General features: G+C 46.4%; 7 protein-coding genes and 2 non-coding genes across 9 annotated transcripts; 4 read left to right on the top strand and 5 right to left on the bottom strand.

Moving 5' to 3' along the window:
- Window positions 1–172: 172 nt before the first annotated feature.
- Window positions 173–3,178, top strand: F4817DRAFT_364589 (uncharacterized protein; the record flags this gene model as incomplete). Its single annotated transcript, XM_049306772.1, has 7 exons — window positions 173–693; window positions 746–876; window positions 935–1,819; window positions 1,870–1,913; window positions 1,966–2,202; window positions 2,257–2,469; window positions 2,529–3,178. The coding sequence occupies 7 exons, from the start codon at window positions 173–175 to the stop codon at window positions 2,817–2,819; spliced, it is 2,322 nt and encodes a 773-aa protein (XP_049159929.1). The 3' UTR covers window positions 2,820–3,178.
- Window positions 3,179–3,198: 20 nt separating this feature from the next.
- Window positions 3,199–4,848, bottom strand: F4817DRAFT_335199 (uncharacterized protein). Its single transcript, XM_049303001.1, has 3 exons — window positions 4,340–4,848; window positions 4,108–4,279; window positions 3,199–3,994 (listed from the first exon to the last, which is right to left on the bottom strand). Exons 1-3 carry the CDS (start codon window positions 4,361–4,363, stop codon window positions 3,537–3,539), a joined length of 654 nt encoding a protein of 217 aa, XP_049159930.1. The 5' UTR covers window positions 4,364–4,848; the 3' UTR covers window positions 3,199–3,536.
- Window positions 4,849–5,011: 163 nt separating this feature from the next.
- F4817DRAFT_75419 (uncharacterized protein) lies at window positions 5,012–5,827 on the top strand. The gene is made up of 3 exons (XM_049307865.1): window positions 5,012–5,193; window positions 5,256–5,545; window positions 5,624–5,827. Exons 1-3 carry the CDS (start codon window positions 5,184–5,186, stop codon window positions 5,657–5,659), a joined length of 336 nt encoding a protein of 111 aa, XP_049159931.1. The 5' UTR covers window positions 5,012–5,183; the 3' UTR covers window positions 5,660–5,827.
- A 38-nt stretch (window positions 5,828–5,865) lies between these two features.
- Window positions 5,866–6,559, bottom strand: F4817DRAFT_75422 (SOH1-domain-containing protein). Its single transcript, XM_049307866.1, has 2 exons — window positions 6,310–6,559; window positions 5,866–6,236 (listed from the first exon to the last, which is right to left on the bottom strand). Exons 1-2 carry the CDS (start codon window positions 6,388–6,390, stop codon window positions 5,967–5,969), a joined length of 351 nt encoding a protein of 116 aa, XP_049159932.1. The 5' UTR covers window positions 6,391–6,559; the 3' UTR covers window positions 5,866–5,966.
- Window positions 6,560–6,678: 119 nt separating this feature from the next.
- Window positions 6,679–7,878, top strand: F4817DRAFT_335204 (uncharacterized protein). Its single transcript, XM_049303002.1, has 2 exons — window positions 6,679–7,220; window positions 7,294–7,878. The coding sequence occupies exons 1-2, from the start codon at window positions 6,868–6,870 to the stop codon at window positions 7,433–7,435; spliced, it is 495 nt and encodes a 164-aa protein (XP_049159933.1). The 5' UTR covers window positions 6,679–6,867; the 3' UTR covers window positions 7,436–7,878.
- Window positions 7,879–8,039: 161 nt separating this feature from the next.
- On the top strand, window positions 8,040–8,119 carry F4817DRAFT_t77. The gene has a single exon. It is a non-coding gene; the product is annotated as a tRNA-Gly (tRNA).
- Window positions 8,120–8,648: 529 nt separating this feature from the next.
- On the bottom strand, window positions 8,649–8,722 carry F4817DRAFT_t79. The gene has a single exon. It is a non-coding gene; the product is annotated as a tRNA-Val (tRNA).
- A 1,990-nt stretch (window positions 8,723–10,712) lies between these two features.
- F4817DRAFT_75447 (importin-7) lies at window positions 10,713–14,980 on the bottom strand. Its single transcript, XM_049307867.1, has 7 exons — window positions 14,700–14,980; window positions 14,396–14,474; window positions 13,867–14,330; window positions 13,619–13,803; window positions 12,375–13,558; window positions 11,321–12,319; window positions 10,713–11,256 (listed from the first exon to the last, which is right to left on the bottom strand). The coding sequence occupies exons 1-7, from the start codon at window positions 14,787–14,789 to the stop codon at window positions 11,069–11,071; spliced, it is 3,189 nt and encodes a 1,062-aa protein (XP_049159934.1). The 5' UTR covers window positions 14,790–14,980; the 3' UTR covers window positions 10,713–11,068.
- A 7,093-nt stretch (window positions 14,981–22,073) lies between these two features.
- On the bottom strand, window positions 22,074–23,173 carry F4817DRAFT_315139 (uncharacterized protein; the record flags this gene model as incomplete). Its single annotated transcript, XM_049300495.1, has 3 exons — window positions 22,074–22,814; window positions 22,886–22,948; window positions 23,012–23,173. 3 exons carry the CDS (start codon window positions 23,171–23,173, stop codon window positions 22,074–22,076), a joined length of 966 nt encoding a protein of 321 aa, XP_049159935.1.
- Between the last annotated feature and the right edge of the window lie 942 nt (window positions 23,174–24,115).

Consider the following 24,115-nt stretch of genomic DNA (forward strand, 5'->3'; position numbering starts at 1 on the left):
AATTAAGTATTCTCTAGTACACCTAGTCTTTAAGGCTTATTGCTAGCGCTGCTAAGAGACATAAGGTACTAGAAGCCTTCAGTATAGTCTTCTAGTTGTCTATTGTATAGCATATTGTGAAAAGATAGCCGGATTCTTCGACAACGCTATAGCACAAGCTATGTCATTTACTATGGAGAAGATAATCGCCGACCCTATACCTAGTTCTGGTTATACGTCCGTCGCCGACCCTATACCTGACCCTGGACATATGTCTGTCGCCGACAATATACCAGTCCACGATGCTATAGGTATCGCTGAACATAGTCCGGTGAAGTCTTCTTTGAAGCGAAAGTACGGGGAAATAGAGGAAGACGAGAATACGTCCGACGTCTTCCAGATCCCAAAGCTCCATCAAGTTGAGTCCGACCGAGTGACCCAAAGTCGAGTAAAATCTGCCAAGCGAAAGACCGCTTCCAACACTGTCACCAGTACATCCATCGATCCTGCTGAGGGACATGCGAATAAGCCAGAACCACATGGTCAGCCATTGGCCTGGGCCGAAAAGAGAGCGGCCTTAAATGATGCACTGCCATATTTCAAATCGCATCAAGGCAGCGTGTACACAGCGGGGCTAATGCCTAAAGGTATGCTTATAGATGGAATTGTAGGGACGCGTGACCATTTTTCTAGTGAGGTTATAATTACTTCAATGTAAGTTTCAATATAATCTACTATGCTGGAAATAAACTAACGTAAGAAATAGTGGTGGTGGTCGAGTTCTAGATCCGGTTACCAAGAAGATGGTCAGGACCGAAGATCAAGGGGAAGATGGCAAGAATTATAAGGCTTTGATGCAAGCTTGGGAGGCAAAGCATCCTTTCGTGATGGTAGCCGGTAAGTTCTATAATACATGTATCGCCCTTGTTAGAAGATAGATTCTAATAAGGTTTAGGAGCGCGCAACAATTTGTTCCCGGTCAAACCTCCTCATCACTATAATGTTCTCGACTACTTTCACATTACAGACATCTGGCAAGAAAAAACCAGGGAACCCCAGGGACCAACAGTGACGATTTATATGGTCCGCTTAGAAAAGGCCGTCTTAACTAGCAGATCTTGGTGGGCTCCAAGAGGTGTTAGTGCTCCTGAAGCAGGTGAATTTGGGGTTGGTGAATACACCTGCACATCAAGCGCTTGCACGACTTGCCAAAACCCGAGCAAGGAGATTTTCGAGCAAGGTTGGACCTGTCTTAATACTCAATGCCCGAGATTCTTTGAGTTCGCTACCTTATTGGACGTCAACGACCTAAAGTACAACGTCACCTTCTTACGAGAGAGAACCAAGTACAGCGGTATTCCGATCGACGATCAACGCATTCCTGCTCTACCCTCTGATGGAAAGAACACATTTGGCAGCGAAAAAGAGTATAAACAAGGAATCCTTTGTCCTAAGTGCGGCTGTTGCAGCAGGAGAATAAAGTGGGATGGCTGGTATTGTGAGAATGCAGAATGCGATTTCACACATACAGTCCCCATCAAGATGACTCCCCTCGATCGTATCAAGGATGAGAACAAGAAGGTGAAGAGCAAAAAAGCTGCTCCTATTACCCATTACAATAATCGTGTTAAAGTTCACAAGACGACTATAGGAGGACAGAAGCTCAAGACTTTTTTCCTCCCAGATGAGGATGGTAAGGATGGTAATAGTTACATTGGGACTATCACCCGCATTAGGCCTACAGAAGAGGCCATTTCAAGAGAAGGTGGCCTTAACGACCTGTATTTGCATCTGCAAAAGGAAGACCTAAAACTAGAGAGAAGACCAGCAAAGAATCCTGGTGAGTGGATGTGAAGCTCTGTTTAGGTTGACCAATACTGATTACCGTAGGCTGTCGAGTTGAAGAATTGACCTCCCACTTCTCTGGGAATTTCGTAAGTCCCTAGGTTTGATCGACTCGAAATATCATAACTAACACTCTTATAGGGTGCTCCGTACAAATTTGGAGTGGTTGTAAAAACCACAACTAGCTTCGAGGACGCACCCACTCCAATATTAGAGACTCTTCTTCGACTGACTTGGGGAGGAAAGGCAGCCGTTGAAGCCTCGGGTAAACTCATCCGGGACGAGAAAATCAACGTCCCAGGAGATTCCATACCAAGCACATTCGAAGCGTATAATGAGCAGCTGGTTCTTGGATATTTCGAAAAGTCAAAAATCAGTGTATGTGTTTCTCCAAACTGGTCTTTTCCATAGGAGTACTAATATATATCTTAGGCCCACGACGACGGAGAGAAAGAACTTGGGCCAAATGTTGCATCGCTCTCCCTTGGTTCTCCTTCGGTGATAAAATTTTCCCCCAAGAGAGGAATAGATATTGGGGACCCGATAGATTTAGGCAAGAAGAAGAGAGGGTCGTTCTTGTCAGTGAAGCTGAAGCATGGTGACATGCTGGTCATGCATGGAGAACAAATCCAGAAACTATATCTCGTACGTATTCGCAATAGTTCCTTTGCTTTTTTAGTCCATGAATTGACTTATTTGGATAGCATGCCGTCGAGCCACGTGGAAAACATCGATTTGCCCTAACTTGTCGACACATCAGGCCAGATACCATCCCTGATGAAGAACAGCGCGCCCTATCTACCACTACTGGAAAGGTCCCTGATCGATGGACTGCCATTAGGTATAATGGAGAAGAAGACCAGTTCGAATCCCGTGCTACTGGAGAAGTTGTAGCCTGTCCTGGAACCGTTGTAGGCAGTGCTGAGTCTACTAACAATCCGGCACCATCTGAATACACCAACGGCTTTGAGAGTGATGATGTTTCCACAGTTTAGACTTTATCACATACAGCAAGTTCTAAAGGACCAACTACTGGCAAAGCTTCACTTATCATCATCAGCAATTCTATCTCGTTTCGCCTTGCTATAGCACCCCTTAGGCCTCTCAAGCAACCAGGAACTGGTTGAAGATTATCGAATGTCACAAGTGGACTTCTTTTCGTTTCACTACTTAGAATTACGCTCCAAGTTTATTTATTGCATCTAGTCATTTTTTCCCTTTTGCACTAATTTTCCTCAAGTCATAGGAGACGTTTCACCATGTGGGAGGAGATGGATTATGTGATGCTGCAGTGATCTCTTTCAACGATCTCCGCATCGGCAACTGCGCTAACGACTTCACGCTTTACGTGTACCTACTTGGCTCGGCTAATGCATATAGACATATCCCTATGATGTACATGCCGATATCGAGCTGGAGGAATTTGGAAGGAGCTTAGCAACGGATTATCAAGAGAAAAAAAACCTTATCTACGCCGTTTGTCTGGTGATTGTTTGTGCACGTTCCTGTCATCATCTGCACAGGAGAACGACACAAAGGATGGTGACTTAATGTGCATACGCATTGTATGAGCAATGCTCATGGTCTTCTCGACAGACCAGAGCAAGCCTACGTCTTAAGGCGTGTCTATATGTGTGGCCCTCTGCGTCTCCTATCCCTCTTTCTGCCTCATATCAATCAATTTTCGTCTTTTCATCTTTCTCTTCTCTCTTCTACCGGCCCTTGGTCTTGCGCCTACGCTCCCATTCGGCACGCTCTTCATCGTCACTGCCGGAGAACTCGGCATCATCATCATCGTCATTATCTTCCTGCCTAACATCAACAAACGAACTCGCCACCGCCTTCTTGTTCTCTTTGGGGGGTGCAGACGTGGAGTCGACAAAGTCGCCCGCGTTCAACTCGGCATACTCGTGCTTCTGGATGAGGTCGCGCAGGCCGGTGTTAGAAGGGTCGACGAGTTGATAGGGTGTTAGTCGGGCCTTGTTGCGCACGCGCGTGGACGATCCGGCTTCGAGCATCATTTGTACGAGGGCGTTGCCGAATTCGCGCTGGGCGGGGGGCTCGCTGTTGATCCAGCGGATGGCGCTGTGCAGGGGCGTGTCCCCTTCGATACGGTTTAGAGGATCACATTCAAAATCTGGTTGGTCCAGAAGTGTGTCGATGATCTCGTCTGGGGTGGAGGTGTTAATACTGTGTGATGGATTTCTTATGTTTGTGTTTTTGAGGGGAGGATTAAGGGGTTTGATTAATGTAATATGAGTCTGAGCAAGCTGGAGGACGTACAGTTTCCCTGTAGGGCAGCCTCGTGGTAGAGGTGATTACCCATGACAGTTGTAGTAGTGTTGAGGAGGGCGGAGATTTCTTCGTCTGACTTGCAATTCGAGATTACATCGTGGAGTAAGTCGACATTGTTCCTTCGGCAGGCTTCGATCAGCCGCTCCTTTACGGAGGCGCCCTGTTGCAAGCAATAAGTCAGTTGGCTTTCCAATCTTGGACTGTAGGACTGCTATCTAACCTCGTGTTCGTGATCATCCGCCATGCTAGGCTGCTCTACCAAACTATACTATGATATGCTGTGCTATGCTGTAATATGCTATGCGATCTGCTTCCGTTGTATTCCAGGGCAGAACAAACTCGTCAAGCAGAGGAGGAAGGAACCCGGCTGGCAGCAGACTATTCTTTCTATTGTATTTCTTTTAGTTTCGGATTCAGGAGGAGAGTAATCAATAGGCAAGACCTGTCACCTAGTTAGGTTTTTAATGGAACAGACAGAGTGTGAAGAAGAAGAATACGAAGAAGCTAACTAAGCCCAATTACATACGTAGTCGTCAGAAATAAGCCAGCCAGCTTTGTTTCTTGTTTCTTGTTTCTAATAATGGTGATTGTACGGCAGAGCGCCTAACGGTATAATGTTAGATAAGGTAAGCAAGCTTGGGAAGAGCAAGCGCCGTAAAGGAGGCTGTGACGTCCCTTGAACTCCTTACGATACCTGAAACCCCACCACAGCCCACTAACCCACGCGTCTTCTACTATGTAATCCGTAAATTCGCTGGATTGGGAACTTACAGCCCTAGCTACCTACCGCGGGGTGGTTCGGGAAATAGTTAGAGCGTATTCCGGCGGGACTGGAAGTACATATGTACGTAGGTATGGACTGAAGTACCTATCATGTATCTGCAAGGTCCCATATCGCTCCAGTGTTAATGCATCTTGCCGGAGCTCCACCAAAATTTAGAAATCCATCTACTTTCTCAGTCATTCACTTCACTCTAGGCCTACTTCACTCACTTGATCTACCCGTAAACTCACTTAGATATTTCATAAAAACCAGCGTCACATACAGGTTTTATTAAGTCACCATGCTGCTCTGTAGGTGTTTCTAGCCTACCTGTATGCGTACCAACTACGGTAACGACTAACTCAATCCGCAGTCTGTCCGCAGTGCTCAAACATCCTAACGGTGTCCATGTCGGCGGAGGCCGGGCGCAACCGTCTCGAGTGTCGCACATGCCCGTACCAGCATCTCATAGAAGAGAACATGTACTCGCGACGATATTTCAAGCGGAAGGAACGCGAAGACGTCTTCGGCGGCGCCGGGGCCTGGGACAACGCGGACAAGACGCCCGTCCAGTGCAACAACTCCTCCTGCAGCGGTAAGGAGGCTGCCTTCTACCAGATCCAGATCCGCAGTGCCGACGAGCCTATGACTAGTTTCTTCAAGGTAAGTTTTTTTGTTTGTTGTCGCTATCGTGGGGTTGATAAGACGGGACGAGATGAGACGATGCTGATGGCGATGTAGTGCATGACGTGCGGCCATAGATGGAGGGAAAACTAGATACCTGTATATGTAACAGGAGGGTCTGTGTCGGTAACTCTACTGCCTGGCGTTTTGGAAGGCTCTCGACGGCGTTACGAAGGGTCCTGGAGTTCTTGGTCTTGAGTTTTTAATGTAGATGGCCTAGTGTCGAGATGTCCGTCCAGGAATCATGATACCCGATACCCAATACCCAATTTGCTTTCATCCCTTCCGATGTGTAGTTTACTGCTTTTACCTACATTATGTCTTGATATAATATCAACCCAACTCAGCACGTGTAGCCCCTATGATACTACCAGCCTAAGTAAATTCGTTCTCCCCCTACTTATTCCTTGTGCCAGTCCACGGCCGCTTTAGCTCCCTCGGCAGCCAGCGCATACACCAACTCGGGGCTGATGATATCTTGTCGGAAGCGCTCTTCTTGGAGCAGCTCGAGGTGCTTCAGGGTCGGGCCCGGATAGATGAGGTACTTGATGTAGGGCGGGCGGGTCCAGTATCGGAGGTAGCTGAGGTATGCGACGAAGGCTGGTTCGTTCAGGAGCTTCTGGGATGCGAGGTGGTTTAGGTAGAAGGGGTTCGCAAGGGATTGGACGAACTAGAGAGCCTTTCTTGTTAGCATTGGCACACCATACGGGGTGGTGTGGAAGATGAGATCAGGGTATACGCACCTCGAGCTCAACCTCGAAGCGACTGAAGCCGCCGTATTTCGGCTCGTTGTCTGCCGGGAGAGGAGGTGGGGATTGCTGCATTTCGATGTCTATTTTGGGTTGATTTGGGCTTCTTATTGTCACAATAATAGAAATAGAAAATAGAGGCGGAATTGGTGTGTTGAGAAATAATGCGACGATTAATGTGGTAGAAGTAAAGACTTAATACGGGTTGGTTCGCGATGATGGCTAATAAAGAGTTGGATGATGGAGAGATTGATAAAGCTTATGTGGGGAATTTAGTTCTATGGGGATGACTAAGGCACCTACATAGTAAGTTACGTCTTTCACATGTTAGAGGACAGTTAAAGGTTCTTGCAAAATACGTTTAAAAGTCCTAAAAACACCATGAAGATAAAATATTAGTCCACCAGATCCAGGCTCGTATTAAAATCAAATATAGCAGCAGAATTAACCAATTCCTTGGGTTATTCGTTATTCGTAAGCTATCCTGTTCGGATTCTAGCTACAACTAACCAACTTGAATATGAGCAAGGCCCCATAAGACATAGCTACTAAATGAATCCGTCCGAGCTACCGCCAGCTCATAATACAGCAGCTACACCCAATATACCAGCCAGCACGCCAGCCCCGAATCTGACGGGCGTAGCGGCCGCATTCGGCGACGACAGGCTTAGAGACTCGATCAAAGAGCTCGCGGTAGCTACCGAAGGCCTGATCCCGCTGAGTGTCTGCGTCCCCACCGACGAGACATTCGCAAATGGATTTGATGAGATTGTAGGCTCTGAGGTTATGCTAGCAGAAGACACCGACCCGGTAGATGTTACAGAGTCCGATACAGGTAGGGTAGGCGTTGGCGTATCAGTCGACGTCGACGTGCTAGATACTTGGCGGACGTTGAAGCTCGCGCTCTGACACCCATATTAGCTCGCTGAAACTACCTAACGTAACGTGGGTAAGTGACCATAGACGTGAATAGCTTACAGCATATCCAATTTGTGCAACGGCTATCGTTGCCACTGTTGTCAATATCGGAATCGACTTCATCCTGCTTATGTCTATTGGATCTACTACACGGTACAAAGCAGACCAACCTACCAACTTGGAAAGCAGAAAGCTTCTCTAACCAAGCAAGAAATGATGCTACCATAATATTAACCAATTATTAGTAACGACACCACGACTTCTTTAGGAGATACAGTGCCGATGAACAACTCTAACCAAGGCGATCTACGTTCAATCGCGGGGGTTAAGGAATTACCTCCTCTACAGCCAAACTCCCACCACAGCACCATATATAAAGAGGACGATCTATGTATCCCCTAAACTCTACCAACGTCACAACATGACGTAGACACGAGGTCTACTGTGTCACACCGTAATGGATTAACCAAACCCATAAGTCCATGACGATCTTAGTTCCTCTCTTGAGAGACCTAAAAGAAGACTACAGGGTTCAGTGAAGATCTTAAACTTCAATTCCATTCATAGTTCTACCCATATCGTAAGTCTAGATTAGAGGCTTCATGTAACAGGAACAGAGCATTTATTACCTTCTTCTCTTTCCCTTGCCCCCGCCCAAGGTCAAGCGGAGATGCCCCGCACCACCCACTATGCCACCCAATATGTCGTACCTACTGAGGGTTAGGGCTCAGAAGAGCCAATCGGAGAAGAAGCTCACAAATTAAGAATATAGGAACAATTTCCAAGCAAAATCGTCAATCCAATAAGCATCAGTGGTTTAGTGGTAAAATCCATCGTTGCCATGAGCATATTCGATGGGCCCCGCGTTCGATTCGCGGCTGATGCATTTCTTTTTCTATTTTATCCATTCGTTCGTTTTATTTAATTTTTTATATATTCCAGTGTCTAGGTAGGTATCTACTAGCTAGCATATTAGTTTAGGCTGGCCGAGGTGACCGTGGTGGATAAATCTGTACAATTACAATAGACCATTGAAAGCCTCAATTTTTATATTATGAGTTGTTTCTTCTCACGTCTCATCGCTCTCCACTAGTGAAGTAATCCTCTAATGGCATATATGAAGGAGAGCGGTATAGCCCCACCCCCGCTTCAGCTGGGATATTGGCAAATATAAAGACAAGACGAATATCAACTACTTACTTACGGTGTCATTATGGACGTCAACATTACGATGATAAGGCATACTAAGATTATGCATTGGAGGGGCTGTTTTGGAGTTTGCATTCTACCATGTATATAACGAGGATGAACTTATCGATCATCAGTGGGACGAGCGGTAAAAAGGCATTATTGCTTTAAAAAGAGTGCTAGAGTAGAAATAGTGTATGTTATACTCGAGTGCAAAAAATCAAAAATGATCGAACCCAGGCTCGAACTGGGGACCTTCAGTGTGTTAGACTGACGTGATAACCAACTACACCATCCGACCTGAAGCAGAGATGGAAAATCTGATTTCTCCATCACGTGATGGTAGTCAATTAAATTACTTTGATATATATATCCACTAACTAGTTAACTATCTTCATTAGGTAAAGTCCCTTGTGCCATCCTGTACCATCAGACCATGTGGTTCTCTACGCAAACTTTAGATACATATCCAAAGGAAACACCCTTCGCATGCTACCTATTAAGAGATCAAATATCTCATTAAACCATGATAGTTAATGATACCGCCATTTGCAATTATTCATCCATTAAGCTCCAACGCCTAGGTCACCTCTACTCCACTCAACTAGAGACGTGGCACTAGATTTCTTAAGAAATGTAAAGGATAAAGCATTAATTACCATAGGTAAGATCTTGGAACAAGTTCAACTTCAACGAGGAAATAGCGAGGCACTTTATTCTTACTTGTTAGATGAGTAGTTAGTTAAAGTAAAAAAGATGACCCATGTTTAGAGCTCGATAGGATACTATCGTGACATTAACCATCCACAAAAAAGAAACCCATATTATCACCCGTTGCTACAAAGCCCGTATTAATGTCGATGACAGGATTTATGTGAGATGAAGGTTTTAGAAGTACGAGATAACTAGCCCATAAGAGCATCTAAGAGAAAAAGGCCAAAATATAAAATGGATATAAAAAAATATATAAAAATATAAAAAACGTACAACACCGGGGATTCGCTGGTCGTCACCGACCCAACTACTAATCCGGCGGTATCCGGCTTATCTAAGGGAGAGCGGACGGGATCCCGAGTTTTCCAGATCCTATGGTCGTACGTGATAGATGGTGTTGTATTTACCACTTATATCTTAATTATAACATGTCTCCACGAATCCCACCAGGAGAATCCCTGACCCTAACACTCCTATCCAGCATATGTATGGACCGATAAAGCATAATAGACTCCATATAAATATTTCTACTGTTTCGTGTTATTCGGGTAAAGTGTTTAAGGGGAAAGGGGCTGACTTCCCATGCTTGTCGTAACATCTTGCCTGATCTATAAGTATAAATGGACTGAGATGGTAATACATAACACTTCCACTGTGAAGCACACAATACACTAGGTTAGATGTATCTACGCCGAAGAAGAAAGCTAGCGGTCTCTAAATGAAAAAATAAATGCATGTCAGCTTATTAAATATGTCCGTAAGAAATAAGACTTTAGTATGATCATACCAGACTTGATATAATATAAACAAGATACCTACACCCAAGATACCAGAAACATCGCGATATGTCGGTTCACCGTCCATATATATTCTAACGTAACAAAGCAAGCATAAGTCTTCAATATTATATCTTGCTCTCCGTTTTATATCGAACAGCTATGAGGGCGCACACACGAGTTCCAAAACGTATCCCAAACATTTTCAGCTTCGAAGCAAATCTTCCTATTGCTGAAAATAGTTTGATACTAGTAACCTCGTGAATTATATATACACAACACGTCTATTTACCGCTAAGAAGAGGACATCCTTCATTGGTCTGGTACTTCCTATCTACCCTCTCACTTACACAGTCAAGTTGATTATTCTTCTTACACAATGTACATATGTAGGTACTCATGTATCTTACATCTATGCGTACCTACTCACCTCCTGGCTCACTAATTTACAGGAACGTGTAGCTTTGTCTCTTGAAAATGACGAATTTTAACTAGGCGGCCCTTCGCTTCCGCAGGGTCTTAGTTCATGTCCATTTAAACTGTTTGCTTGCTACAGGCTCACCCGCTACAAAATAGGTACTCCATCCACAAGCCGTATACCACCAATCACGAAGAACCCCCTGAAAGGGATGAAAAGAACTAACTATACGGTCAAATTCGAGTGTCTGTCTCTGCGGCTAGCTTGGGGGCGTTGCGGGGATATTATGTTTGCACCATCTGAAATCTTTTTGGCTTCCCGGGGGCCAATCGCCGCTCTGTCCATCCATCTTTGGCCCGTCGTCAAACGTATCGTCGTGCAGCCTCCGGATATATCCTCCCCAGTTTCCTCTCCATGTTCCAGGGGTACTGCTCAATAGCCATCAATGAGGGCCTCTTACCTACCTATTTACTACTAATAATTGCACCGAACTCGCTGTTCATGCCCGTATACCCAAAATGCTCATCATCGCAGCTTTGCGCTATAAACTCTGACACCGTCTTCAACTATCCATCGATAATGCCACCTCGTGTACCAGCTTGACAGTTGTAGAAAGCCAGCATTGCGTCCCTGGCATAACAACTACGAGGTTATAGTAGTAGCGAGTCTCACGAATATTGAAGCCATCTCTAAACTTAATTTTCCTTACGTGATCTCAAAATGAACGTCAGCGTCGTTTTTATCTGGCCCCGCTATCCGGTACTCCCGAGACCCCTTGGGGATTTTGTGCCGCTTGGGCTGCCAATTGCATAGCAGCTTGGGCATTGACTTCAGCCTGGTGGACGACATTTTGAATAACGCCTTGCTCATCCGCCGACAAACTCGAAGTGAGATTAGAGTAGAGTTGTGGGTTTTCTTGTTGCATCTCTGTGAAAACGGGTTAGCAACCACAAATAAGGAAGGGAATGCTTATTAATATGTAGGGACTCACTCATTAAGACAGTTCGGAAAAGTTGATAAGGCTCAACCTTGTTCAGAGGCGATTCAAGCGAGACGCTGTCTTCCCCAAGTTCGTCATCTGACTCGTCAACGAGACCCCCATGTTGGTTCTCGATTTGGCTGAATTTGGCGGCTTCCTCGTTGAGGAATTCCAGATAAGCCGTACTCTCATCGCGAGCATCTCCCTGGTCTCCTTCTGCTCCTTCCTCAACGGCCCAGCTGGTATCCTCATCGGCCCATTCGTCCTCGTCCTCATACCCGTAATCATTCGAGTCGTACGTAAAGTCTTCCTTCAATGCTTCCTCGCGGTTCTTTACGGCAGTGGGTAGCGTCTTGAAGAGACCAGTAATGCCTTGCAAGAGCCTTGGCCAGCCGACGCTGACACTCGCAGGGATCTGGTCTGCGTTCAAGCTTAGCAAGGTAACGATAGCCACGATGCATAGCTTCTTGTCGTGCACTCGGCTGAAATGATCCATGTTACTGAACCAGAGGCTGAAGAACTTGTTGGTCCACCCCTTGTTCTCTAGGATAGCTAAAGTCAAGAGCGGGTTATAGTAAATGGCATTTATAACCATTTCCATCAGGTGGATCTTATACGACTTGACCCTGATTTCTTGACCACTGAGCACCGTCATGGCCGTGGTGATAAACCCCGTGACAGATTGGTCAATATGACCACGTAGACTTAACATCATAGCTTCCGCAAGCTTGCACGCACAGATGCGATCGACATCTCCGACCTTCTGATCTTGGAGGAACATATCTTGGACCATTCCGTATAGAGCCTGGACGTACTCTGGTTTCTGGGCTAGTTGGATAGCACCGTATTGCACAAAGTTGTCCAGGGCTGGCAGCATGTCCTCGAAGTACAACTCGGCGCCGGATTTGAATGTGCCGTGGATGAGCTCGAAGGCTTGCCACATAGTGGGCGAGATACTTTTCGCGGCAAAGGTACAACTGTCAATTATTTCGAAAACTTCATTATAGAGATCTAAGATAATGTTAGTTAACCAAACGACCAGAGGTAGAACGTCAACTATATTTACCGTATAACCTGTTCTCCAAGGTGACCTGGATGACGGGCATTAGAACAGCCTCGATGTGCAGTAACACGTCAGGAGTACTTTCTAATGTTAGGATTAGAGTGCCAATGGTCTGCAGAACACCCAAGGCAGTTATGCTTTTGTCGTCCAGGTAATCACCAAAATCGTCATCGTCACGACCATTAGTCTTGGCGAGAAGCTCGCTGATAATCCTGAGGTAGGTATCCCTTAGCTGCTCGCTTAAAGCTACAGCGAACGGGGTTAGCTCGGCTGCGAACACCTCGACGAAGTCCTCCATCACGTTGGCCAATGCATCGATATCACACTCATTGGCCAGCTTGAGGAGTTGTTGCATGATAGTAGGGATGCTCTGCTGCATACTTATGCGGATAACATCGTGTCGAATTAAAGGTTGCAGTGCCAGCGCAGCCGTGACTCTGACGGGCAGGTCGCTATCAGCCATACAGTCTAGGATGTGCCGATAAACGAGGAGTAGGTTGTTCTGATCCTTGAAGTTGAGCTGTTCAAACTTCTCGATGGTGTCACAGGCACGGGCTCGCAGATAACCTAGAGGGCTCTTGAAATCGGGGAAGACGTAACGGACCAGGAAATATTCGATCTGGTCGGCAACCGGGCTCTTCTTGCCTAGGAGAACCGGCGCCAGAGTAGCAATCATCCTCAAAGCACCCTCCTTTGCGATATGATTCTTCTTATCCTCAGGCGCCTGCTCGTACTCGTTAACTACACTATTGACGAATTGTAAGATATCGAAGGTCTGCTTTCTGCGAGCCTTGGTCAAGGTAACAAGAAAATTAGTGGCCGCCACATCGGGGGCTGAAACTTCCTCGTAGAAGTTTAGCTTCCGATGAAGATATTCTTCGGGTTCGTCTTCGAATTTTTCCACGTCCTCTTGGCTTAGACACATAACTGGGAATATCAGATGAGTAACTAAGTTGGTGAGATGGGGTTGCATCAAGCTCCACATAGACTTCGGCCGACAGCATTCGTCCAGAAAAATAAGCGTGTACGATAAACACGGTTTGCTAAGCCAGGACGTCTTAGAAACCCATTTCTCGATCTCCTGGAGGTAATGCTTGAGGATTTCGGGTGCGATAGTACTCTCGAACTCCTTAGAGTACCTAGACATCTCGTCGTTCTTCGAAGCGGTGCCCGTGTAGTTGCCATGCCTAATACTCGTTCGTCAGTAATCCTAAACAGCTACCACCAATTCCATAGGCAATGCCAACCTGATCCAGAGCCTATTGAGGTTGAAGTAGGCCCACTTCTTAGCCTTCCACCAGTGATGTGTCTCGCGTTCATCTAAGTCTTCATTCATAGCCGACGGGGGCATCTTCTTAGACACAGTTTGCAGGAAAATGGTACACCAGCCGATATTTATGTCGTGTTGTCTCAAGAATGGAGAGAGCTCGAGCTAATTTTCAGGTCAGAGACGTCTTCGAACGAGTGGAACCCAGACCGTATAGAGTAGACTTACCCAGATTGTGTGTTTATAAGCCTTGAGGGCGATATGTAGCATCTCGCCGGCCTCGTCGCTTTCTTGGTTGACCAATTCATTGCAAACCTGCTGGAGTCTCGGAAAGGTAGCCTCGACAATCTTCTCAAAATCCCCCCTAACATCATCTTGAGGTTTGAATCTATAGGCGCGGCAAGTGACAAGGAGACACTGCAGGCCGGCAAGAACGGAAGGGGGGTCATTTGCGTGCAGTAATTGCAAGGTGGCGTCCATGAAGCTTGGCCATTTCCTAGGGAAATCGAAGTGTAAGATGCGCTGGATTAGCTGTAACAGCTGCTGGCGGACAGGCCCGCGAGAAGCGGTAAGGATAGGGAGCACGCGCTCGCGAAAGCGTTGTTTTTCATCTTCCGTTATCTGCGGATCGTCGGGATAATGGTCACTTTTGGACCAGCCTCGATTCGTCCTGTTCTTGAGATAAATGACGGCTATAGGATCAACAGTATCAGCAGGGTGGACTCGAGATGGTAGACATGGACAGATATGTTCATACACGAAAGTCGAACAGAGTCATCGGCTTCGGTAGTCAGGACATCGAGCAAGACATCGATAAAGCCAGGATGGCCTTCGGCCTATCATTACCAAGTAGTGTTATATTAGCAATTGTAACTCGAGAACGAACGCGTTAAACATCTAAAGTGGAAGAAGCGGATTGGAAGTTGGCGCATCGCATCGCATTGCGTAGCATGACACAACACTCACGGGCCGTAACGGCAGAACACGGCGTGAACCAGCATGACATGGCATGACATGGCATGGCATTGTCAAAAGCAAACAATAGTCCTCGATAAACATACCTGCTTGAGTTCGAGCTCGGCAGCTCTTCGCACGTTGATATCGGCGGAGAGGGTGGCGGCGATGCGAGCCCGAACGGCTGCGGCATCCATGATTGATTCCTAGTATGCTGCGTTATGCTGATCTGTTGTTATTGTATTTATTGATGTTGAGAGGGTGACGAGAATGACGTTGATCTTTTTTTCTTGCTCGGCAAGGACTCGGGTTGTGCCCGTTCGACCGGGTCGACTCGACGATAGAAAGGAAGGGGAAGGTTGAGAATAAGGAGGAAGAAAAATAACAGGCAGTCAACCGCCGAAAATACAAGTTTGTGATGATGATGGCTCAGCTGCGTAGCTGCACCCAATTGTGGTGGTTTTAAAAAATTATGTGAGGTTAGACTGACTCTAAAGGTTACTCGTTATTTTTGCGCCGTCCGAAAATGGCGGGGCACTTTTGAAGGTCGTGGACGTGCAAAGGGCCCATGTAGGTAATGTCATGTAATACCATAAGGTATTCCATGTATTCCATTGTATTCTTTCTGGCTGAGTAGTACAATATATCAGTACCGTAATACTTGCTTAGGTACTTAAGATAGGTACCTAACTGTACAAAACATACTTCGTACTAGCGTGGGACATACCTACAGACATTAGGTACCTAGGGCTGCTAGGGTATACTGAACGCGCACCTCTATCAAACTTTGATATTTATACGGAATACTAGATCAACGAATCCGACAAGGTTGCTAAAGTTTAGACAGGTACCTATATGCATTAGACTCGATACACTAATCTACCCGCTTTCTAAAATTCAAATCTCGCTCCTGCTTCAACGTTCATTATGGCTTAGAGATTTGGCGGGTACTTGAAGGTTAGGTACTGTGCTTAGGCATGTACGTATTGTATGTATAGTGGTACGCGCTCATCCGCTCATACAGGTCGCATTCAATGTCAACTGAAAACGTGTTTGGAATGCCTCCATCTTGATAGGGCAACCCGGCCAAGTCTATTTTATGGTTGTTGTTTTTTTTTTTTGGCACATAGCCAAGCGGCTCAGTCTACCAGTTTTTATGTGACATAACATCCATCGGTCTTACGTGCTTCTTTAAAAAAAAAATTATACGAGTGCCGGTTCAAAAGGCTTTGTTGGTCTATATGCAACTACCCAGGCATATATGGCTATATTGGGGACAAGGGGATAATACAACCCCACAATGTATGACTAGAAGGAATTGGAATGTGCAGCAGATGAGACAGAAATTGAAAGAAAAAACGATCGGTAATTATTTAAAATCGAACGTGGAGGATGCATGGGAACTAGATGAAACAAACAAGACAATCTCATTAATTATAGAAATAGCATTTAGGGTATGACGATAGATGCGATATTATTGTATTGTTAAAAAGCAGGGTCCAACCGGAATTGAAGCTAAAATTTCACTGAACATGGCAAGCCGAAGGCACATGAGTCGAGAGTGGTCACCGCCTTAACCTAGTAGCTTTTTCAAATTTGTAGCTGAATCCCACTTTAACCACCTTGAAAGTAGGTACAGTTAGGTACTTTTGAGCATTGTACTTGGTAGGCCTAGTACTTGGCGTAGGTTCATAGGTAGCCGCTGCCACGCTTGCCGCCCCTCCTGCTACATGAAGTACTTGGAACTTATTAAGAAGTCTTAGGGAAGTACAGGTATTAGGTCTCCATCGAATTGGGTATTGGGTACCTATTACTCCAGGGTTATACCACTCAGATTTCTCCAGGCTTGCTAAGTCTTCCCCCACCTTCGAAGTTCGCACAGATAATTTTTCAAGTTTTTTTTCTTTTCAGTCCCGTACTATTTTAACGACCACCACGTTGTAAATAACCTCACCCGCTCGATTAAAATATATCTTAGCCATATTACACATATTACACATACACAAGCTAATAAGTAGTAATCATATTAACTGAAATTCTCCTTTCCAATCATTCCTTTAGTCAAAGAGTAATATTAGCTCGACGTTCTCATTGGTCTTAATATATTCATTCCCTAAGCTGCCCCTGAAAATCTCCACTACGTAACCAATATTATGCCTGCTACAACATTACCTACATCTCTTTGCAATTGCAAAATTCTATCTTTCCTATCATTTATCATTTGCCGGATTAAAAGCCATGGTTCTCATTTGAACCTCTCCAATGGGAAGACGAGCGGATCAGCTTCCCTTATGAGGAGGCTTGAGGACTGCTGTATTTCCCAACAGTACGACGACAGCTTTAGATAGAAACGTAAGCGCGCGGAGGCCAGCAGGAAATTCATCTTTAATATCTTGCAGCCTCCGGCCATCCGCAGGAGACATGCCCCTGAATCCGGGATAATGATCTTGTTATGCTGTCAACACCACGCATAACTGGCTTGGTAATTGCCCCCCGTATTAGTAAAGAATTTTTGATTAGATGACAGAACCAATCCACGTACGAATGGCCCAAACTACCCGAGTGCCTCCGGCTGCCGGACCGGCCTCAGCCTATCACAGCCTATCACATCTCACAAAGATGCAAAACCGCCAGCGAGACAGATTATCCACGTGCCTGCTTGCTTTTTATATTGACCCGTTCCTATCCGCGTTCTGATAGGCGTAAACCGACGCATGCTGACAATCGCAGCTACGTCATGACACCTTGGAGATGGAATAAGACGAGGAAGTTCTTGGAAGCGGAAAAGAGACACCCGCGGAGGGTAAGAGAACCATTGGAGATTACGGCAGTATAGGACGTTTCCCTACCGGAATTATCGATATGTTGTAGCCGCGTAATCCGTACCAATTCGGCGTCTCTTCTACCTATATCATCGCAGGTCACCTGTTACACCATGAATCTCACGGTAAAGTGGGAGAAATATAATTGCCTGTGGAGTATATCAGACCCTCCCAAAAGTTTATGACAGGCGGGATAGATATCTCAATTCATAAAGACATTTGGCTTAGAGATGTCACGTCCCTCTTATAAAGCTATAGTTCTGATTACCCTCGTTAGACACTTGAATCCCGGTGGCACGCAGCCGCGTAACGTCACTGCAATCATCTATAATCTCCTCCACTCTTGACCGGATTCACTTCGGACACAGGTCACCAGGAAATTTTGAAGGGAAAAAACATGCCATGTGGTGATCACGGCCGGCGGAGTTGTCTTACGGCCGACATTGTTCTTTCAATCAAGGTAGATTCACCGCTCGTCGGAAGGATCGTGAGGTATGTAGCAGTACTCTCGGCAGGCAAAGTCTTGGAACCGACTGCTAACATGCTGATTATCAGCATGCTGGTGTAACAGTCGGTGAATATGCATATTACAGACGCAGGAAATCTAGGCGCCGTCGAGCTACCGAAGATTCTGAGTCAAGCTGACTGCTGCCTAACGCCCAGCTAGAAAGCAGTAGAGCCTCATATATTCTGGCTACACAGCGAAGCACACCGAACCACTGCTGAAATTCTTTTTCCTTCCATCAAGGTTCTTGTTTCTCGCGATAGCGGAGATAAAATGACGCGAGGATAGGTCTACGAGGGGAGGTCCGGCATGCGAGACTGACTACCTGTGTTCGGGGGGCCTATAGGGCTTGATAGAAGGCTGGTGTGAGGTAGGTACACAACACAACAGTATCCTTCAAACACTATTAATAAGTAGTCGCATATCATGAGGATGTTAAAGAGCTTCTTAGCACGAATTTCCATGTAGAATAAACGATCCCGTAATGAACCGAATGAGCTAACTACTCCAATATTGTAGATATATAAGATAACCAGACCCGGGATATAAGACGAGTCAACTAGAACTAATACAATACCAAGAAGTCTAGATGTTTTAGATGAAGAGACTACATAAGTGATAGGTCTTAACTGCGTAGTTGACCCCCCCAATGTGGCTCTAAAGTCCAATACAACTTGCCAGTTTACTAAAACCCAACACTCTAATAATAATAATAACACAACCTCATAAACAAAGCGCACCTCAGGTATTTTCACTAACATAGCTCCTCTCAAACACAGCTTGGACCCCAGCATCTCTTATCATACTCGACAGAAAGCACCGACGACAAAGCCCGTGAAACGTATACCCTTTACCTAGAGCCCTAAGGGTAAAGCCTATCATATCATTAACTCTTAAAAGCCCTTCCCTTCCTTTATGAAACGGCACTGGATAGCCAACCGAAGAGATATCACCGATCCAACGGAGAAGGAACTGAACTGAACTGAACGCATTTTCTAATACCCAACTACTGTAGAGTTAATTACCTATATACGTGCTGCTAGCGATCTCGGGTTGGGGATAATAAGCACCAAGTAACACTCCTCAGGCACAACTACCCTATTAGGTACCTAATGTAGCTCTTCAGTCGCGCACCGCTACCAGGATGCTAGGCTAGTATCGAGATAGCTACCTACCTAAAGGTAGGTATGTAGCCTTAGGCCAGATTACATATACCACATCGCACTACGACTTAAGCATTTGGGAAGTCGATATTATAAAAGTGTATGCGTCCTCGCTGAATACGTCCATCGTCGACACTCCAGACCGACATGAGACAAGGCCCTCTACCTCTTAAGGTCAGACCGCGGGAGTATCTAAGGTAGCTGTAAGTGGCAATTGCTATTCTATAAGCAACTCGTCGACGGGGAATTATAAGGTACCTATGCAATGGGCATAACCATGTAGGTTAGCCAAGTTAATAGACGACACAAGGGGGACGCGTAAACGAATAACTGAACAGAACAGCACTTTATATTATTAAACCGCTAATTTGTTCAAACTCATGTGGCCTCCTCACTCCCCTGCTTCAAACCCGCCAATCCACGCTTGATATCCAAACCCGACATTACTCAACGCCCAACCCAGACAGACCCTAGCCAGAACAACCCAACTTCCACCAACTGAGAGTAGGTAAGAGGAACATATAATGAAGCCCCCCCTTTAACAACGACCTCTTCCAGTCTACACATATACCACCCGAACCGACTAGTCTCTATCCCGCTGAACCTAAACCAGAACACAATCAACCTCAACCGCACCCCGGCACCGCAGATACATCCCACCCCGGCACCGCAGATACATCCCACACACGTGTCCACCATCCATCCTACTCGAGTAAGTATCAATCCATTCCATCCGGAGAGAAGTCAAGTCCAGGAATCCAGGGATAGTCCACAACAGAGAAGTAGGAGACACACAACGACATCACAGAGCGGAGACGGGAAACAGAAAAAATCCGAAAACACGCCGGGAATTGCAAGGGCAAAGAACTGTCTGTTACTGACTGGCGATAGTGGAAGAAGTCGACATCCCCCAATGGTTGTTCCGGGTTTTGACATTCCAGTAGTCCCCCATCCACGGTATTGGCCTGAGTCACAGATCTCTCCTAGGATACGAACGGACAGCAAGACCGGTATTTTTTTCCTTTCCCCGCAATTGCGCACAAGACAAATTTGCAAGAAAAGCCAGGTATATTTGTTTGTTGGTTGAATAGCTCCGCTCCAGTCCGGGATGTGATCCTCTCCGTAGGATAGATATATATATATATTTTCCCTTGGTTTGCAAGAAATCCTTGAGATGCATGCCTATCTCCGGATAGACCATCTAACGATGTTCTCTTCCTTGAAGGCTTTGGCTCCCCTGAAAGGCAAGTACTGGTCGGCTAGGCCTGTACTGTCATGACCAGGCTTTGGGTTGTTTGCTTTGCTGGAGTCCTGTCCGGGAAATGTTTGCTCCCCTTTTCTCCACGGTAATCCTCAGCGGATTGTGGGATTGGAACCATGGCCTGCGGGGATCAGCGGGATCGAGCAGTCTCGTACTTACCCAATGTATTGCCAGTGGCAGATATCAGAACACATTCCTTCAATTGGTCATGGTTGATGAGATCATGTCACAGGCCACGAACAAGACTTGGGTAGGTAGTAGTCCTCACGTGGTGTAGCTTAGGGAATGAGATCTTACCTCCGCGTCAAGCTGATTTGTTTCAGCGACATATTTTTTGCACTGTAGCCTTGCTCAGGCTAGTGATCCATGGCAGGCTTGCCAATTTGTCCATGTCCTGGTCTGAGTCCCCAAGATATCCGGATGGTGCTGTGTCCAGTGGAAGTGCAGTCCATGTGGTCATTGTTGAAGCCATGGTCAATCAGTCCGGTGTTCCAGTCTGCATCCTCTATGGTGTCCTCCGGGAATGATCCTTGGAGGTGATAAGCCCAAATGCTTTCCTAGTAAACCTATCAAGTTAGTAGTACATGCACGGCGAGGTAGAAGAAAGTCCATGAAGGTATGCCAGGCATGAAAGTATTGAAATCTTGGAAGATATCCTTCGCAGGAGTGGTTGGCACATATATATACAATCCGTCCAGTGCTCACCTTGCTGTCCGGATCTCAACCCTATCTATTAGTAAAGTAAAAAAAATCATTCCCGCATCTCACCATAATGCAACAACATGCGCGAAAACTTTGGCCATTTGGGAATTCGCAAACCCGGGAAAAGTATGAAATATAAAGTAAGCCTCCTTCGGCTGGATCCGGACAGCAAGTTGGCAGGAGCCGATCCGTAGATAGTAGAAATACTAACCGAGATATAAAAGAGAACTTCTTTTCCCGCCGGCCAAGAGCCTGGTATAAAATGTGTGTGGCAAGAAGCCAACTCCGTACAAAGGCATAGCAGAAACAATGGTCGTCGTCATTTCAAGTCAATTGAGGCCCACCCATATGCAAATCGTTAACAACGAAGCTCTCCGTTCATAAGTACGCCGTATCCATTCTGGGTCCCTAGGAAGTATTCATGTGCGGGATTGTAATCGTAGTAAAAAGCCGCCCCTTAAACGTAGTAACGTAGATAATAGTAGTAGTGGTAGTAGTAGTAGATGCTGATTGGAATCCAGGTCTCTCAGGGGGGGAGTTGAGGGTCCGGGTAGCAACACATTATTTCATAAGTCGCAAACTTTGCAACTATGCAAGACTCTTTCTTCAAGGTCTGCAAAATTCATAACCCGGTCTATCCTGTTTTGCATGGCAAAAATCCGGAAAAAAGACCACGATGCGGTTTGTTGGACTCCAAATCCTGGGAATCTCGGGCAATGAAACAATTAATCATGGAAGCCATCACTGGCAAGACGGTATGTCACGCCGAACACACACTCCAGCGGGTTTAATTTCGACCTGGGCGGTGAGACCGGTGAGCGTGCCTGGAATCGGAATGGCGGTCAACACTATCCCTTTCACGATGTCGCGACGACGATCCACTACCAGTAAGTTGTGTACTGGATGCTGTGGCTGAGTTGCGAGAGGGAGCAGGGGTTGACTCATACTGTTGATCTTGTTGTGCTGGATTGTAGGACGTGCCTGCTGGAGACGCTAAACAATCAGAAACTGGAATAGGGAGGGTTAAATCAGAAACCACTAGTGTACGCACCGCGTCCGAGAAAAGGGTCTTGAGGCTGCGCAGTTGGGTAGGGCGGGTTTGAGGGCGAAGGGTTCGAAGGGTAATAACCGCCGCCAGACGTTGGAGCCGGGTAACCTTGCGGCACGGGCGGTCCTGAGGTTGCGTAAGTAGTCCTACTAGGTGGTATCGTGGTAATAGGAGTCCTCTGATCCCTGGGATCTACCCTTGAGCCGGCATACGGATCATTATACGGGTTTGGCGCTACTCGCGAGTCTGCTCCAACCAGCTGGAAAGGAGGTTCCTGGCCGGCCTGGCCAAATCCTCCTTGCGAGGGCATCGGAGGATAAGTCACACTTGCAGACGGGGGCTGGAATTGCGATCCCTGGGTAGTATATCCTTGCTGGGTGCTATACCCACCCTGAGGATATTGCTGGGCCGTGTAGGAGCCAGCGGCTCCCGTGTAACCTGCGGAACCGGTTCCTGGGTATCTAGGCGTGGCATCACCATACGGGTCGCGGTTCGGGGTTCCCGCTGCAAATCCGGCTTCAGTCGGTCCGTAGTATTGGCGGGACTGATGCGTGTCCGAATTGCGGTACTGGACTATAGGGGAGTTAGAGAGTCTGACATAAGAGCCGTTCGAATCTCTCGAGGCAATAGTACCTCCGGCGGCGTTATTACGGCTCGCCGATTGCTGCCGCCTTTCTTGATCCCATCGCGCGGAATCTGCCTTCAGGTCTTCGATCATAGCCTACGGCGGAATTCTTGTTAACAAATTGAACAAATTGGAACGTCCATGTCGCCTATGCGAGAGGTGCTTACTGTGGTTAAGTTGCGGTAGGCGTTTATGTAGTAGCCCTGAATGATCTGACCGCTCTGAGGATTCTGCAACGCACGCAACGTTAGCGTCAAGTTTGGAAAAAAGAAGCAGATCGAAGTGATCATTACCTCGTATGTGCCGGGCCGAACGAGAGCGTCGTTTCCAAGGTAGCGACAAATGTCGGCCGTGATAACTTCACGGTCGATACCATCTCTTGGTACGAAGTACTCATTCTGGCGGTTTTGAGGGGGTAAGGCATTGCTGCCGGACGGTGCTGGTCTTCTAGACATGGTTGTCGGAAATGATGATGGGAGGAATTACCGGTCGACGAAGATTAGGTAGAAGAGGTAAAAAGGGGAAGAATGAGTCGACGGTAGAAGACAACAAACGTAGAGGAGGAATAGGGAATAGGGAATAGGGAATAGTAAAAAGAACAAGCGGTCGAGAAGAATGGTGAGAAGGAAGAGAAGTGGGTGGTGGGGAGGAGAAAAGGCGGCCAGACGCTTTCGCTGGTGGGTATCGAATATGGACCCGCGGCACAAAAAAAAGTCCTAGTCCCTACTGCGAAAGGAGGGGCCTATTAGGGGAAAGTGACAAGGCACAATGGCGACACCAACTTGGCCTGAACAGGGATGGTGGCGCGGGCGTGCAGTCCAATCCTTAACGGGTGGCGATGGTGACCTACAGGGCTTTGCAGGGTCACAAACAGCTTGAAGATTTGCGTCTTTGCGTCTTTGCGTCGCGTAGGAATAATACGGTACTCTTGGCGATGGAACAATACCAATACTGTAGCACTGGAAGAAACTAGTTCGCGACTTGTTGGGAACAGTGACAGTAACAGTAACTGTTAGAACGTCAAGGAATAGGAGGAATAGGGAGAGAGAGATAAGCTAGTTATTAGGAGGGTAGCGAATTGGTTGTCAGCTGAGAGGACAAGATGTCTTTCTCCGGACAGGCGACAAGACCAATGAGCTGTCTGTTTTGCGCGCGGACACAGTGGAGCGGTGTCACTGTACAAGAACGGGGCGCGTGGGAGGTAATGGTTGGCGGAGACGATGCCTTATGTCTCCAGTGTATGCCTTGTATGCCTTATATGTCTTATATGAGAGAAAGTATAAGAGTAGATGATAATTAAAATAAAAAAGGTAATAATAAGTAATAATAAGTAATATAAAGACGATATCGAATAGTATCACAGTAAGAGAGGTACGTAGTATGTATCGCAGTGAGCT

Source organism: Daldinia loculata (assembly GCF_022478755.1).
Source record: "Daldinia loculata strain CBS 113971 unplaced genomic scaffold F4817scaffold_19, whole genome shotgun sequence".
Classification (NCBI taxonomy): domain Eukaryota; kingdom Fungi; phylum Ascomycota; class Sordariomycetes; order Xylariales; family Hypoxylaceae; genus Daldinia; species Daldinia loculata.